Source organism: Talpa europaea (genome assembly GCF_964194135.1).
Source record: "Talpa europaea genome assembly, chromosome: 9".
NCBI classification, from domain to species: Eukaryota; Metazoa; Chordata; class Mammalia; order Eulipotyphla; family Talpidae; genus Talpa; species Talpa europaea.
The window spans coordinates 37809486-37826169 of NC_140076.1; the positions used below are offsets into that span (position 1 = coordinate 37809486).

General features: G+C 46.5%; 1 protein-coding gene across 2 annotated transcripts in view; it reads left to right on the forward strand.

Annotated features, from left to right (window-relative positions):
• The window catches only part of SLIT3 (slit guidance ligand 3), a gene marked incomplete at its 5' end in the record, with an annotated part of 602061 nt that extends 585943 nt beyond the window's left edge, over positions 1–16118 (forward strand). For both annotated transcript variants that reach the window (XM_084244368.1, XM_084244367.1), the window contains 4 exons: positions 2565–2719; positions 3464–3749; positions 4969–5177; positions 15812–16118. In XM_084244368.1, the coding sequence (XP_084100494.1) occupies positions 2565–2719; positions 3464–3749; positions 4969–5177; positions 15812–16047 (886 nt within the window). In that variant the 3' untranslated portion in view covers positions 16048–16118. The remainder of the gene's footprint in view (positions 1–2564; positions 2720–3463; positions 3750–4968; positions 5178–15811) is intronic.
• Positions 16119–16684: the final 566 nt, after the last annotated feature.

Here is a 16684-nt window from a genome sequence, read left to right on the forward strand (position 1 = left end):
TGTTGTCAGGGCAGGGGTTAGTGTCTACCCAGTCCTGTCTGCTTCTGCCCCTGAGGTTTCAGCCAGGTCACTGTCTCCAGGCCAGCCCTGTCTAAGGCAAGGAAAGGGAAGAAGGAAACAGGCTGGAAGCCAGCTGGAGGAAGGGGTTAGTGGTGTGTGCTGGGTGTGTCCGTGTATATCTGTAATGCAGCTGCCCCAGACTCTTTGAATCTTAATGTTGGAGGGGAACTAAGACCACTCACCAGCTCACTCTCAGACAGACACTGTCCAATGTCTAGGTACATGCCTGTGTGGGTCAGGAGCTCATTGCATTCAGAACAATGTCAGTTTACAGGATGGCCTGAGGCTAGATCCACATATTTTTTCATGTGTATTTGGAAAACTGTGTGAGGCTACAGGTCTCAGATTTGTAGTCTCTGCACACCAGCCTCCATTCCCCAACCCACCATTCCCAACTAGCCTGCAGGCTCACAGGCCTCTGTCTGGTCTTCAAATCACTATTTAAAGTAATTGGAAGTCACTGAAATAGAAACCACTGTGTTCCTTCATATGGCTTCTTGGCTTCCCTTCATAAAACCAGATCCCCCAGTGAACTCCTTTAGTCATAAATCCACCCTACTATGCTATTTCTTGACTAGACCTTACATAAATAATTTAGTTGCCTGGTTTAGAGAAAAGGCTGCGGGGTGGTGAGTTCTGGTGGGTGAAGTTGCCCTGTCTGTCCTGTTTGCCGCCCAGAACCTTGGACATTTTGATTCACAGCAGACACTGGGCCGATGGGTGGGTGGGTGGATGGATAATTGAATGCATGGATAGAGAAGAATGGTTAGATGGGGGGATGGTTAGGTGAGTAGTAGGTGGATGGATGGGGAGGGAGGTAGATGAGTGGTGGGTGGGTGGATGGATGGATGGATGAATAGAAACAGATGGATAGATGCATGGATTGTTGGGTGGGTGGTAGTTGTGTGGGTGGTGAATGGATTGGATCAGTGCATGGGTAGAAATGAATGGGTGTACAGTTAGGTGAGTGGTAGGTGAATGGATGGGCAGATGGATGGATGGGGAGGGAGGTAGATGGATCTGGGTAGATGGATGAATGGACAGGTACAAGATGGGTGAGAGGGTGAATGAAATGTGAATGGCTTGATAGACAATGATTAGATAGATGGATAGATGAATAATGAGTAGGTACGTGGGTGGGTGGGTCTGAGAGGAGAAAATTTTTTATGGACATGGGAGAGTCCTGGGCTCCTGCATGTTCTGCTCTGCCATCACACTCTCTCAGAGGCCAGCACTATAGCAAGGGTCACTAGGTTTTCAGGCAATGGTGTCTACTTGGTGTTACTAATATTCTCAGTAACACATAAATGCTCTCATTTTCCCAGCAATTTAATCTGCAGAGCGCTTTCACATATCTCCTCTGACTTGATAATCTCAACAATTCTGTCAAGTTATTCTCTCCCTTTTACACATAAGGAAGCCAAGGCCAGAGGGATTCCGTTTCTGTAGGTGGCCGTGGTCCCAGGCAGAGGAAAGGGCTAGAATGGACTCTGCGCTTTCCCTGCTACACCCGAACTTAGCCTGTCTTCTTCTCCCAAGCATTGTCTTCATGTCTTTGGCTGCTGAAATTTCCAAATCTGAGTCAGTCACTGAAATAGTCTCTGCTGCTGGTGGCACTAATCAGTGCCACCTCATCTGGCTGGAGCCAGTTCATAGGGGATCTGCCAGGGAGAAGGAGCCTCCAATTTACCACCCATACGTGAAAGGATAAGACAGCACTCAGCCACCCCTCTGAGGCCCTTTTCTTCAAGGAAGGAGGTATCATTTCCCTAGATTCCTTTACCATCCCCTGTCACTGCTCTCTCTCAGCCCCTGATGAGAATGGAGGAAAGAGCAGAACCCTGGAATCAAAAGTTTTGCCTACGAGTTCTACCTTTGGCATTAACTAGCTGGGTGACCTCAGGCAAATTACTTAATCTCTCTGGGCCTCAGTCTCTTCCTCTGTGAAATGGGTTTCCTCTGTGAAACCACTTCACAGAATTGGCATGAGGTTCAAATAACAGAAGTGACCCACTGGGAACCAAGCCTGGCCTGTTGTAAGCCCTGGGTGCGTGGCTGCTGGTGCTGTCAGTGGAAACCCAGGGAGGAAGGGGGACTCTTCAGTTCAAGTCCCCACCTGTCACTTACTAGCTGTGGGACCTTAGGTGAATGGCTTTACCTCCCTGGACTTCTGTGTTCTCATTTCCTGATGGAGATAACAAACTTCCTTGCAGGAGCATTTCCCTAGATGTCCTATGCACGCTGGTGCAAGTGTGCAAGAGTGTGTGTGTGTGTGTGTGTGTACACACACAGAGAATAAAAGATAAAACAAATGAGACTAATAGGAGACTGTAGTTATAATAGTGATTTTCTATACTCTTTTTACTTTTGCAACTTATGTGAGGTTGAAGTTTTTTCCAAATATCAGTGAAACAAAATGCAAGTAATACACTCAAGTTCATGGCCCAGTGCCTAGCCATGGAAGGCACTGAACAAACTTCTTGACTTTACCCTTTCCTGAACAGCGTGGAGACGGTAAATGATGGGCAGTTTCACAGCGTGGAGCTGGTGATGCTAAATCAGACCCTGAACCTCGTGGTGGACAAAGGAGCCCCCAAGAGTCTGGGAAAGCTCCAGAAGCAGCCGGCAGTGGGCACCAACAGTCCACTCTACCTTGGAGGTAAGGTATTCCTCCCCTACTACTCACACTGCCCACTGTCCTCTGTGTTAGTGCACTCACATTCAAGCCCACTGGCTGGGGTGCCCCTGCTCTCATATCAGCACCCACTGCCAAATGCAACCAAGGAAGGCTTCATAGAGGAGGTAACAACCAAGCCAATCCCTAAAGAGCAAGTAATTGGTTAAGTCATGGAGACAAGAGGAGGAAAGGAGAGAAGGCAGGGCTGTTCAGGAAGGATTGTGGGGGAAGGCAAAGAGAGAAAGAGAGGGAGCAGATGGAGGTAGGGTCCGTGTCTATGATGTATGGGCTTCAGATCGCACTCCCTGTGCTCTGCCACCCCCAGACACTTGTAAGGCCTATCCATTGCCTGCCTAGAGGGAGTCCTGCCCCTCCAGGCAGAGCAGCCACTCTACCATGGGGGACCAGCTGTCTTGTTTTTCTACAGAAGACCAAAATATGTATTTTATGGGAAATATTTTTATGGGAAATCTTCTATATTTAAATACTGACAACAAATTCAAGAGTTTAAAGAGTGAGCGTGCAGGACGAAAACAAACTGTCCAGTGTGCTTGGGTCCCAGCGTGGGCCCATTCACCTGATGTGAACAGCAGAGGCTCAGGACGGCTCATGCTTAACCACAAACACTGCAGCTGCTCTTTTTTGCTGAGAGGGAAGGTCTCTGGGATAGGCAGCAGGGAGAGCCAGGGTGGGTGTTCAGGCTGCTCTGCCTCACCCCTTCCACAGGCATCCCCACCTCCACGGGCCTCTCGGCCTTGCGCCAGGGCGCCGACCGGCCACTGGGCGGCTTCCACGGATGCATCCACGAGGTGCGCATCAACAATGAGCTGCAGGACTTCAAGGCACTCCCGCCGCAGTCCCTGGGGGTGTCGCCGGGCTGCAAGTCCTGCACCGTGTGCAAGCACGGGCTGTGCCGCTCAGTGGAGAAGGACAGCGTGGTGTGTGAGTGCCACCCGGGCTGGACAGGCCCGCTGTGCGACCAGGAGGTGCAGGACCCCTGCCTCAGCCACAGGTCAGTGCCCCTCCATAGAGCCAACCCATCCTCACCCTACCCCACCCCACCCAAGACATTAGTACTGATAGACGCTACAGAGACTGAGGAAGGACTGGCGCTAGGACCTACATAGGTGTCACTGCTCAAAAGGTTAAGAGCTTACACATCTAAACAGCAGGTCCCACTCAGAAGCATCAGTGACAGAGTCCAGCTGAAAGTCACCTCTCTGACTGACAGCCTTTAGAACCTGTCTGGAGTTGCCACTTCATGTCCTCTGAAATCGGAGGCTTATTTTGGGGGCAGACGCAGCCCATGGATATTTGGCTTGGCAAGCGGTGGGGTGGGACTTGGCTCCCTCGGCCGGTGCCCTGGGCAGGGCGCCAGGCATGTCACTATGCCCAGACCAATCCCATGTCATGGCTTACTCGTTCGAGTCAACAAACATTTACTGAGAGTCTGCTATGGGCCAGGCCTTTTGCTAAGCACAAGAGACCCAGCCTTCTCAGGGGTAAGAAATCTGAGTCAGCCAAACATAACACCAGAGCCTGTAAGTTGGTTGGCTTAACGAGCTGGGAAATGATGTTTTGCATCTGGGACAACTATCCGGACTTTGAGTTTCCAGGCAGCTCGTGAGTGTGTGTTTGATTGCACTGAATATGGACAGGAGGAATTCTAGCTCCATGGAGACGATGCCACAAGGTGACTGTGAATAGGCTTAGGCATTGGTTCTTCCACCTCAGTGTGGACCAGACCATCTACTTCATAAGAGCAGTGGATGAGAGGTGGCTGGAGAAAATAAAACTGATGGAAGGTGTAAAATGCTTCCCTGCTGCCAGGCACATGGTAGCAGCTGGTGTGCAGGTTGTAATGATAGGCTATTGGCAATTAATGTGGTGGAGCAATTAAAATGTATGGGGTGTTTAGCTTCTTCCAGGCAGTGACTTACCACTCAGATGTGTGAATTCTGATGTGTGTGTGTAAAAGAGCGAGCCAGCCAGCCTCTGTCATGGTCACAGCTGGCAGTGACACTCTGGAGCCTCCAGCTGGTTGACACGAGAGCAGAGTATTTAAATATTCACTACTCGGCTAGTGGAGGTCAGGCCAGTCAGCTGGGGCTCGCCAACACCACCCCACACCCTACACCCACTCCCTAGTCTCAGCCTGGCCCTGGCTATGGTGAAGAGGGAGCCTCAGATAGCACAGCCCACGCTGACCCCTTCTTATCCTCTCCCCCCAGCTGTAACCATGGGAAATGCATAGCTGCTGGGACCTCATACGTGTGCAAGTGCGCCGAGGGCTACAGTGGGGCCTTGTGTGACCGCAAGAATGACTCCACCGACCCCTGCTCAGCCTTCAAGTGCCACCATGGACAATGCCACATCTCAGATCGAGGGGAGACCCACTGCCTGTGCCAGCCCGGCTTTAGTGGGGAGCACTGCGAACAAGGTATGTCTGCTGTGCACCCACAAGGGGGGACCTGGGCAGGATGCAGTTAGAAGAGTTGGGCTTCAGCTCTAGAATATCCAAGATGCGGTTCTGGCTGAGTCCCTAAGAGGTTCTGTGACCTTGGGTAAGTCATTTCTAAGCCTCCATCTCTATTCCCTCATCTCAAAAATGGGACAATACTACCTTCCTTTGTCTATTGCTGCATTACAAAGCAGCCCCAGACATTGCTGTTCCAACCCCATACTAAGCATGTGTATCCCACACAGTTCCAGTACAGGACTCAGATGAAGCTTAGCTGGGTAGGTGCAGCTGGAGCTTCTGAAGGTCACATTTGGCACAGCCAGGACTGCAGGTATCTGGAGGCTGCAGGATCTGCTACCATTTAGGATAGGTATGTGGTGTTGATTACTGGCAGGAAGTGTCAGTGCCTCCCTACCTGAGTCTCTACTCAGACATCTCCATGATACGGCTTCCCCATATCATGGGGAAGCAGCTGGCTTCCCCAGGAGTGAAAAACACAAGATAGAGCAAGGAGGAAGCCAGAAGTCTTATATTTCTAGCCAGGGAAGTCGCTTACACTGTCACTTCCTCATGGTGACAGCAAGGAGGTATCAGCCATCAGTGGTGGGGGGGCGGGGGGACTAGAGGACATGAATCTTAGCGGACTGGCCACCAGACTTCCTCAGAGGGCTGCTTGGAGTGAGATCTAAAGTAATCAGCACCTAGCATAGCGCCACGAGCCTGGCAGCTGAACAACATTATCTGCTTTCATAAACAGTCCTGGTTAACATTCTCAAAAGGTGGAAACAGCATTACCTTCATGATGAAGGCAGACATGCTCCATCACTCTGAACCACATGACCTAGGGCAGCATTATTCCCCACTCTTGGTAGGTTTATTGTGAGGACTGAGTGAGATAATATTAGATAAAGGAGAACATTAAGATTCTTTTTTTTATGGTGGTAAAATATATGATATTTCTCTCTCTGACTTATTGTACTGAGCACAATACCCTCAAGACCCGTCCATGTTATTGCAAATAGCATAATTTCAGTCATTTTTTTATGGCTCACTAGTATTCTGGTGTGCGTGTGTGCATATACACATGTACACATAATCATGTGTTACTTAATGATGGGGATGCATTCTGAGAAACGCACCATTTGTTCATTTCACTGTAGTGAACATCGCAGTATACATACACACACTCGGATGGTCTAACTTACAGCACACCTAGGCTCTATATAGGAACATCTTTATCCATTAATTTATCAATGGACACTTGTCATCCTGTGACTATTGTAAATAATGATACAAATGAACATAGGCGTGCGTATATCTTTTTGATCAGTGTTTTCATTTTCTTTTGATAAAAACCCAGAAGTATGATGGCTAGATCATATGTTAGCTCTTAAGTTTTTGAAAAGCCTCCATCCTGTTTTCCATGGTGGCTGTACCAATTTGCATTCCCCCAATAATGCACAAAGATTCCCCTTTTTCTGCCTACTTGCCAACACATGTCTACTCTTTTTGATAAGTTCTTCTGATAGGTGTGGGGATCTCATTGTGATTTTGATTTGCATTTCTTTGATAATAGTGATAATCTGTGTATCTTTGGGAAAATGTCTATTCAGATCCTCTGTTCACTCCTTAATCAGACTGATTTTTTTTTTGTTATTAAGTAGTATGAGTTCTTTATATATTTTCCATTTCCACCCCTTAGCGGATGTGTGGTATACAGGTATCTTCTCCATTGCATACCACATTTGGTTGACAGTTTCCTTCACTGCACAGAAACTTTTCATTTGGTTGATGGTTTCCTTCACTGCACAGAAACTTTAGTAGCATGTAGTTTCTCTTATTTTTTGTCCTCTTTTTCCTTGTTTAATTTTTGTTTTGATAGTTCTAGCTTTTTCTCTATTTTTATGGGAATAATGCATGGTTTCTTGTTGTCTTATTCCTTTTTAACACACAAGAAATTTGTTTTATATTGAGCACCTGCTAAAAACTAGGTACTGTGTTAAGTACTATATATAGCTTATTTAATCTTTGCAACAATTCATAGTAAATGCTCACTTTACAAACTAGAAATTGAGGATTTCTTTAAAAGTTTTATTCATTTTCCACTAATTTACGTAACTATATAATTTTGGGAGTTGAACTTCACACCTCCATCGGTGCATAGGCTTCACTCACCTTCCACCAAAGCTCCAGGGCCACAACCCTGTCACCTTCCCTCCCCTACCCCCTTCCCCATAACTTATGCTAAGCAGTGTATTATTCATATAACCTAGGATTTTTTTTCTTGTTTCATAGGCTTCTTTCTTTGCTTATTTCTATTCTGCCACTGTCTTTCATTTTCTCTGTCTTTCATTTTAGCATAATCACCTCAACATCCATCTACTTTGTCCCGAAAGACACTATTTCATCCTTGTTAATAGCTGAGTCGTATTCTGTTGAGTACATTCTACAATTTCTTTTATCCTATCATCTGTTGACAGACCTTTAGATTGGCTCCATGTCTTGGCTATTGTGAGTAATGCTGCAGAGCTCTTTTTGTTCCTGAATTTCTTTCCTGAGATCCTGTACACCGAGTCTTTGGACTCCAGCATTCTGTCCTTCCTCAAGCAGCTGCCAAATTAAACAAAGATAAACAAAGACAAAGCACCCCAACTGGAAAAAGCAAATAAGGAACCACATATGCCCAGGAGACAAGGGGCATCTGCCTTTCTGATTGTCCTTCCAGAATTGCAATGAGCATTTCTAAAATGGTTAATCAAAAATCTCTAGTAGGGCCTCAAATTATTTGTTTTTATATACTTTTCTGGGCTTCTCCTCTTTTCCATTTTGTGTTCAGATGCCCCTTGTCTCCTAGACATATGTGGTTACCTTATTTGCTTTTTCCAGCTGGGGTGCTGTGTCTTTGTTTATCTTTGTTTAACTTGGCAGCTGCTTGAAGGAGGGAGAGAATGCTGAAGTCCAAAGAGACTGTACCTGTCTGGTGGAATGAGGGGGCTTAATTCACTCAGAACTATTGGGACTCCCTCTTCTTCCCTTGCTGTGTTCACTGCTTCATGGAACCCAAATTCCAGGGCCCAGCTCCCTGATGATCCTGTCTCGAGGTCTGTGGGCCTTGGCTCCAGGAACACAGGACTTGGTGCAGTCCTTGGTGCACACACCCAGGGCTTGGCAGCAGTTTTGGCTTGGGGAGTGTGGGAATTGGTGTGGAATGGGCATCAGTGTAGCAAAACCCTCCCAGTCAAAAATGTGCAGCTTCTCTCTCAGTGTTCCCCACAAGAAAGAGGAGTGGGGGGCTCCCCAGCCAAATTTTCCACAGCTGAACTCAACAGTCCAGAGACTCGTAGGCAAGGTCTGTGCCAAGTCCCTGGCTTGCTGGGCTGGCCTGCATGGCCACCAGTCTGTCTGTGACTCCCTTACCAGTTAGCTGCTCTGCCCCATCAGTGAGTCACGACCTCTGGGTAAGACACGCATGTTTCAATTTCCAGTTGCTTGCATGGAACTGGTGATATTTTCTATGAACACATTTTTTTTCTGTAGTTACATTTGGCAATGTTTATCAAAATCTGCAATTCTGCCATACTGTGGTAGATAGGTACCTTTGTTGCCCTGGTCTTGGAGGGAAAAAAACATTCCTTAAGATCAATATCAGGGAATTTACTGCCTGTATCTTTTTCTAGTTTTATGGGTTCAGGTCTTATGGACTTATAAATAATCACCACTGTGTACAGGGAAAAACAAAAGTTAAATATTTATTCTAGATTAACCTGGAAGAAGAGGGAAGGGGGCCTGAGCCAGTTCTTCTTCAACCCCCATCCCACCAGTTAGGGTTTGGTTTATTAAGTATTGAGGTGGTAGGGAGGGGAAGCCCAGAAAAGGAGGTTTATATTGAGATAAACACACTGCGACCAAAAAAAAAAAAAATGTTTTGGTAACTTGCATATCTTAAATCTTATCTCTGGTAGACAATATGCATATAAGGCAAGAATTTAAGAGATATTTTATGATAAGGAAATGGCTTTTTAGTCAAATGTCTGTGGTCTCCATTGGGGAGGGAAGCTTCAGCCTTTAGTCAACAATACTTGCTGATGGATGGCTGGAAGGTGAACACAGGTTTAACTGCAATTCTTCACAGCAGGTTTGGATCTGCTGACTAGGCCTCTTTCTTTGATCAAAACTTATACTGATGTATTTTTAGGTTTCTTTCACACATTCAAATATTTAATCCACATGAAATTAACATGTATATTGTGTAAGAGGGTGATCTAGTTTCATTCTTTTGCACGTGAATGTCCAGTTTTTCCAACACCATTTATTGAAGCAACCGTGAGATTTCCCCATCATTTATGTTGGTTTCTTTATTGTAAATTTATTGACCAACCTATAATATTATTGGGGTTTATTTCGAGATTCCCTGTTCTGTTCCTGTTCTGTTCCACTGATCTATGTGTCTGTTTTCACACCAACATCATACCATTTGAACACCATGGCTTTATAATATACTTTGAAATCAGGGAATGTGATACCTCCAGCTTTATTTTCTTTTCCAAGATTGCTTTGGCTATTCAGGGTCTTTTGTAGCTCCATGCCAATGTTAATATTTATTCTTTTTCCATAAAAAAAATGGTGGTGGAATTTCAATAGGAACTGATTTCAATCTGTAGATTGCTTTAGGTAATATGGACATTTAACTTTAGGTAATATATTAAATCTCCTAATCTGTGAGCAGAGACTATCTCCCCATTTCTTTGTACCTTCATCTTATATTTTTTTCAAGCCTTATAGTGTAGAGGACTTTCACCTCCTTTGTTAAATTTATTTGTAGGCATTTTATTCTTTTGATACAATTATAAATGGAATTGATTTCTTAATTTCCTTCTAATGGTGAATAAAAAGACAATAGATATTTGTGTTGATTTTGTACTCTGCAACTAACTTACTAAATTCGTTCTAACAATTTTTTGGAGTCTTTAGGGTTTCTCATATACATACATACATACATACATATATATATATATATATATATATATATATATATATATATATAATCATGTCATCTGCAAACATCATTTTGGATACCTGTTATTTTTCTTGTCTAATTGTTCTAGCAAGGGCATCCAATACCTTGCTGGATAAAATAGGGCAGGTGAACATCCTTGCCTTGTTCCTCTTAGAAGAAAAATGTTCAGATTTTCACCACTGTCCATAATGGTAGCTGGGGGCTTGTCACAGAGGACCTTTTTGATGTTGAGCTACATTACTTCTAAGACCCACTTTGTGGAGAATTTTTATCATAAATGGATACTGAAACTTGTAAAAATTCTTTTTCCAGATTTAATGACACATTATTTTTATACTTCATTTTTATTGTGACATACCATATTGCTTTACAGATGTTTAACCATCCATGCATCTTGGGGATAAATCCCACTTGCTCATGGTGTAAGATACTTTTAAATGTTTTCTTGAATTTGGTTTACAAATATCTTGTTGAGAATTTTTGCATCTATGACCATCAGGGATATTGAGCTGCAGTTTTGTTTTGTGATAACCTTGTCTGGTTTTGGTATCAGGGCACTGCTGGTCTTATAAAATGCATTTGGAAGTACTCCCTCTTCAATTTAAGCAAGTTTGAGAAGGCTAGGTATTAAATCTTCTTTGAATGTTTGCCTGAATTCTTCAGGGAATCTGTCTGGTCCTGGAATTTTGTAAGGAGTTTTTATTACTGATTCAATTTCCTTATGAATAACTGGTCTATTCAGATTTTTGATTCATGACTCAGTCTAAGAAGATTGTATGATTCTAAGAATTTATTTTGAAGTTGTTCAATTTGTTGGCATATTATTCATAGTAGTCTCTTACGATCCTTTATATTTCTGTGGCATCATTCTTACATTTCTGATTTCAGTTTTTTCTTGGTGAATCTAGTTAAAGATTTGTCAATTTTGTTTATCTTTTCAAAGAACCAGCTCATGGTTTCATTGATCTTTTCTATTGTCTTTTTAGTCTCTATTTCATTTATTTGTTTTAATCTTCATTATTTTCTTTCTGCTATTAGTGAATAGACCAAGGGGAACCCTAGAGCCCCCCCCAACCTGCACAATCTAAATAGGTTCTACCATCTACTACATAAAGACAAAACATATACTTAGTGCATAAGACCTTCAATAGGAAAGAACTTTAATAGAATTAGCATGCCAACAGAGAAAAGAAAGGATAATAGTTTCCCAGTGAAACACTCAGAGTTACCCATCCCCTTGTGGGTAAATGCCCAGCCAAACAGGGTTGGCCAACAGCAGGACTGCAGAGGCCCAAAAGCTTGCCGCAAATCTAAGGCACCTTCTGGTGGGGAACTGCAGGAAAGGAGCAGAAGGGGCCGGGCAAGTCTGGAAGGAAAGGAGCAAAAGGAGCAAAATCACATTACAAGTCAAAATAAAGGCTTCCATTGTCAGCCTCCCTAAGGGCCTCTCACGCACATCTTTTTCAAGTGTCTCCTGCCATGCCCCCCAAGTTCCTAGTGCAAGTCCAGGGCTGTCAAGCATGCATTACTTCTCCTTCACAAGTCTCTGCTCCACATGCCTCCTCCAAGTCTTCTCTCTCAAGTCCTTTTTAACTTCCCCTAGTTGCTCAGCGCCTTCCTTCATGAGGTAGGGCAGGGAACATGGAGCTTCCCATTTTTAGATTATACCTGCGCACAGCTACTAACTCTGGGCTTTGTTCTTTCCCTAGTTTCTTTAGATGGAAAGTTAGACATTTTGGAGACTCTTCTCATTTCTTAAAGTAAGCCTATATTGCTATGGATGACCCTCTCAGAACTGCTTTGTTGCCTCCTATAGATGTTGGTGCCTTATTTCTGTTCTCAGTTATCTCGAGGTATTTTTTTATTTCTTTGGCCCAATGATTGAGCAGTAGCATTCATTTAACCTCCACATTTTTTAAGATGTTTCTAGTTTTATGTAATTGTGACTATAAAAGATGCTGGATGAGATTTCAGTCTTCTTGAATGTATTAAGACTTGCTTTGTGGTCTAACATACGATCTATCCTGGGGAATATCCATGTGCACTTGAGAAGAATCTCTATTCTGCTGTTTGGGGAGGGGATATTCTGAATCTACTAAGTCCATTGGGTCTAATGTGCCATTTTGGGCTTCTTCCGTGGTTGCTCTTCTAGCGGGATAAATTTATGAAAGTGAGGTACCAAAGTTCCCCACCCCTATAGTCATTGTTGTCAATTTCTCCCTTTACAGCTGCTAATATTTACAGTTAACACATAAAATTAATACTATTGGGAGTATGTAAATAAGACCTTTTTATTCAGTCATTTGATCTATTCATTGCATAATTTAGTCCATTTACATTTAAAGCGCTTGTTGGTAGGCATGTACTACTGCCCTTTTGTTGTTTTGTCTTATCTTTCCACTTAGTTTTTCTCTCACATCCCTGTGGTTTGATGATTCTTTCATACTATTTTTCTAAGTGATTAATCCACTATCCTTATTGTGTAGTTACAAGATTTTCTTTCATGTTTTCTTGTTACTGCTTAAATTCTATTTCTTTTCTGCTTAGAGAGATCCCCTTAATGTCCCCTTCCCACCCCTTTCCCCATCACCCCTTCCCTCCTGCATCTGCTCCCCTCCTTCCTTCACTATAGCCTCTGCCCCCCTCCCCACCTTCCCACCCCCCTGCAACCTTTTCCTTTCCTATAACCACCCCAACACCCTCCCCATTCCCCTCTCCCCTACCTCCCTTCCCCACCTACCTCTACCACTCCCCTCCCTCCTCTGAATTCCCTGTCCACTCCCCCTCTGTCCACTCTCCTCCACCCTCCTTCCCCTGCCCATCCATCACCCTTCTCTTCCCCAACCCTCCTTCCCTCCCCACCCTTCCACCCACCCTCCAACCCTCACTTCCCCACAACCCTTCCACCCTCTCCTTCCTCCTCCCTGCCTTTCCCTGACCCTCCTTCCCCTATCTCCCCCCTTCCACCCCTCCTCACTTCCCCAACCCTCCTTCTGTCTCCCCCCCTCACCACCCCTTGCCCCACCCTGCTTTGCCTACCTCCCTTCCACTTTACCCTCTGCCCACCCTCCTTCCCCCACCCCTGGCTCACCCTCCTCTACCCTTCTCTTCCTTCCCCCTCCTCCCATTCCCCAACCCTCCTTCCCTATCCACCCCTCTTCTACCCTCCCCTACCCCATGCCTCCTCTCACTACCCCTTGCCCCACCCCTTCTTTGCCTCTACCACACCCTGCTTCCCCACCCTCCTTTCCCTATTTCCCCTTCCCACACTTCTCCCCTTACCCCACCCTTACCCAACTCTCCTGCCTCACCCCTGCCCACTCTCCAACCCTCCCCACCACCCTTCCCAGACCTTCCCTCACCTCTTTCCCTCTCTACCTCCTCTCCTTCCCCTCACCATCCCTTGCCTCACACCTACCCTTCTCTTCCCTCCTCTCCCCAACACCACTCTCCTACCCTCCCCCTCCTCCTCCCTGCCTTTCCCTGACCCTCCTTCCTTCCCCACCCCTCCTTTCCCTTCTCTACCATCCCCTCCCTGACCACTCTTCTCCACCCTTCCCCAACCCTACTCCCCCAACCCACTCTCCTCCACCCTTCCCTCCCCACCTGTCCCCATTCCACCTCATCCTTCCTCTCCCACCCCTCTTCCACTTTCCCGTTCCTCCTTCCCCTGCCCACTTTCCTTCACCCTTGCCTTTCCCCAACCCTCCATGCCCCGGCTCTACCTCCCTGTCCACACCATCTTCCCTTTCCCCATCCTGCCTGCCCACCCTCCTCTACTGTTCTCTTCCTCACCCCTGCCCCCTCTCCACTACCCTTCTCCCCACCTTTCTCCAACCCTCCTTCCCTATCACCCCTTTCCCCCAATTCTCCCTCACCCATGCCCAACCTCCTCCACCCTTCTCTTCCCCCCACCCTCCTCTACCCTTCTCTTCCCTCCTCTCCTTTTCCCACCTCCACACTTCCCCAACCCTCCACCTCGCCTCCTCTATCCTTCCCCCCCCAGCCCTCTGTCATCCCTGTCCATCCCTCCTTTCCCTCACCACCTTCCACCCTCCCCCTCCCCTCCTTCCTCTCCCCTGCCCACACTTCACTTCCCTAACTCTCCGCTCCTCTTCCACCCTCACCTGCCCACCCTCCTCTACCCTTCTCCACCCCTCCCCTTCCTCCTCCCTGCCTTTCCCTGCCTCCCCAACCCTCCTTTCCCTCTCTCTGAACAACTCTCCTCCACCCTACACTTACCCACTCCTTCCCTCCCCCTGCCCACCCTCCTGTTTCCTTCCTCCCTTGCCCGCCCCCTCCAGTTCTCCTTCCTCCCCACCCCTGCCCAACCTCTACCCTGTCCTGCCAGCCCCTCCCCCACCCTACTCCCTCACCCCTCCCCTTTCCTCCTCCCCTCTCCACCTCCCCAGCCTCCTCTACCCTTCCCTAACTCTCCCCCTCTACCCTTCTCTTCCCAACTCTCCTTCCCTCCCCTGCCCACTCTCCTCCACCCTTCACTACCCACCTTTCCCCATCTCATCCCTCCTTCCCCCACCCTTCCCTACCATGCTTCCCCCCTCCCCTCACCCACCCTTCCCCCCTCTATCCCTCCCTTACCTCCCATCCATCTCTGCCTCCTCTTCCACTTACTTTCCCTCCCCCTGGTGCCCTCCCCAAGAAGGAAACTGAGGCTCAGGAGTGCTGTGTCTTGTACAGGCTGTGTGGCTGAGGATCCAGGGCCTCCACCCATTACTCTCTTCCTCAGTACCTTGCTCCAGACAGTTCCAATGTAGTAAGGACAGAGGGTGGGGGGATGAGTTGGATCAGTATCTGGAGGATTCAAGCAGCTATAGGAGCTCCCCTCCCCCTCCTTCCTGTTGCTAGTTCACATCTCACCATCTACAGCTTCCCAGAGATACAGCACCTCTGGCCCTGGGCTGGGTCAGCTGCTGCTGCTGTGTGCTCTTGTATAAACATGTTCCTTTTGTAGCATCCACCTCAGTTTATCAATGCAAATATACTCATTTAAAATAGTATATAATTATTGTGTCCAAACTCTGCACTAAGGAAGACAGGCTGCTGAGAGTGGTGGGGCCCAGGGCAAATGGAGATTCCTGTGCCAGCTAAAGTTCTCCACCTCCGCCCATCATTGTAGGCAGGGATGCAGGCTCCGCTGAGCCAGACCTCTTGGTTTTCCACTAAGTCAGAGATCTCCATTGTTAGGTGACATCGCCTGGACTGGTTGTGTTCATATGTTTTTTGTTCTTAAGCATATGTGGCGCAATTAAAATGTGGAGACAGGATTTAGCCTTCAGCCTACCGGTTTGACATCTAGTTTGGTCTTAAATTCCTTGAAGGAAGGGAGCAAGTTTTCTTGGGTCATCATTATATCCCCCAAGGCTTAGTTAGTGTTTGTGGATGGGATGGATAAATGGGTGGTAAGTGAAGGAGATGGGGGCATGGAGGGATGGATGGGTGCCTGATGAGTGAATGAGCAAACTCGTGTGCTCTTCAGCACACAAGGGTTTCAGAACAGCCTTCCCAGGAGCTGCCTGGCTTCTCCCCACCCACTGTGCTGCCAGTGCCCTGACCTTACCCCTTCTGCCCTCTACAGAGAGCCCCTGCCTGGGGGAGGTGGTCCGAGAGGTGATTCACCGCCAAAAAGGATACGCATCATGTGCTACAGCCTCCAAGGTGCCCATAATGGAATGCCGTGGGGGCTGCGGGGCCCAGTGCTGCCAGCCCACCCGCAGCAAGCGGCGGAAATACGTCTTCCAGTGCACAGACGGCTCCTCGTTCGTCGAAGAGGTGGAGAGACACTTAGAGTGTGGCTGCCGCCTGTGCTCCTAAGCCCCCCAGAGTCCAGCTTCGTGGGGCCGAGACGGCCATGTGGGACCCCCTCGGGATTCAGAGTGAAGACCTGAAAGCTGGAGAAAAAAAACAAAAGAAGAGAATATTAAGTATATTGTAAAATAAACAAAAAAAAATAGAACTTATTTTTATTATGGAAAGTGACTATTTTCATCTTTTCTTATATAAATATATCACATCGTCTGAGTACATGTATCATATAGTGAGTTATTTTTACTGAGTTTTGTGTTGTGTATTTGTCGTGTTTTTATAAACGGCTATTAAAAGTTTTAAGAAAAAAAAGACTAATAAAAATGTTTTAAAACAAAAGGAAAAGAATAAAGAAGTGCTAGCCTGTCTGAGGAAGAAGGACATTTTTATGTTTATGAAACATTCTTCATATCAGCAGAAACCAAGACCTACTTTCTGAGCTCAGGAAAAGGAAATAAGAGGAAGAGAGAAAAGGAAAAGACGTTTGTTTCTTCTTATTTTTAACAACTTTTCATTCTTCCCTAAAAGCACCCAGCTTTTACGAGTGCCGAGATGCCCAGATCTTCTAAGTGGAGCTCCTGAGCCCAGGCCTTCACAGTCTCTGCAACCCTGAGCAATCGGACCAGCTGCCCTGACCTCAGCAGGG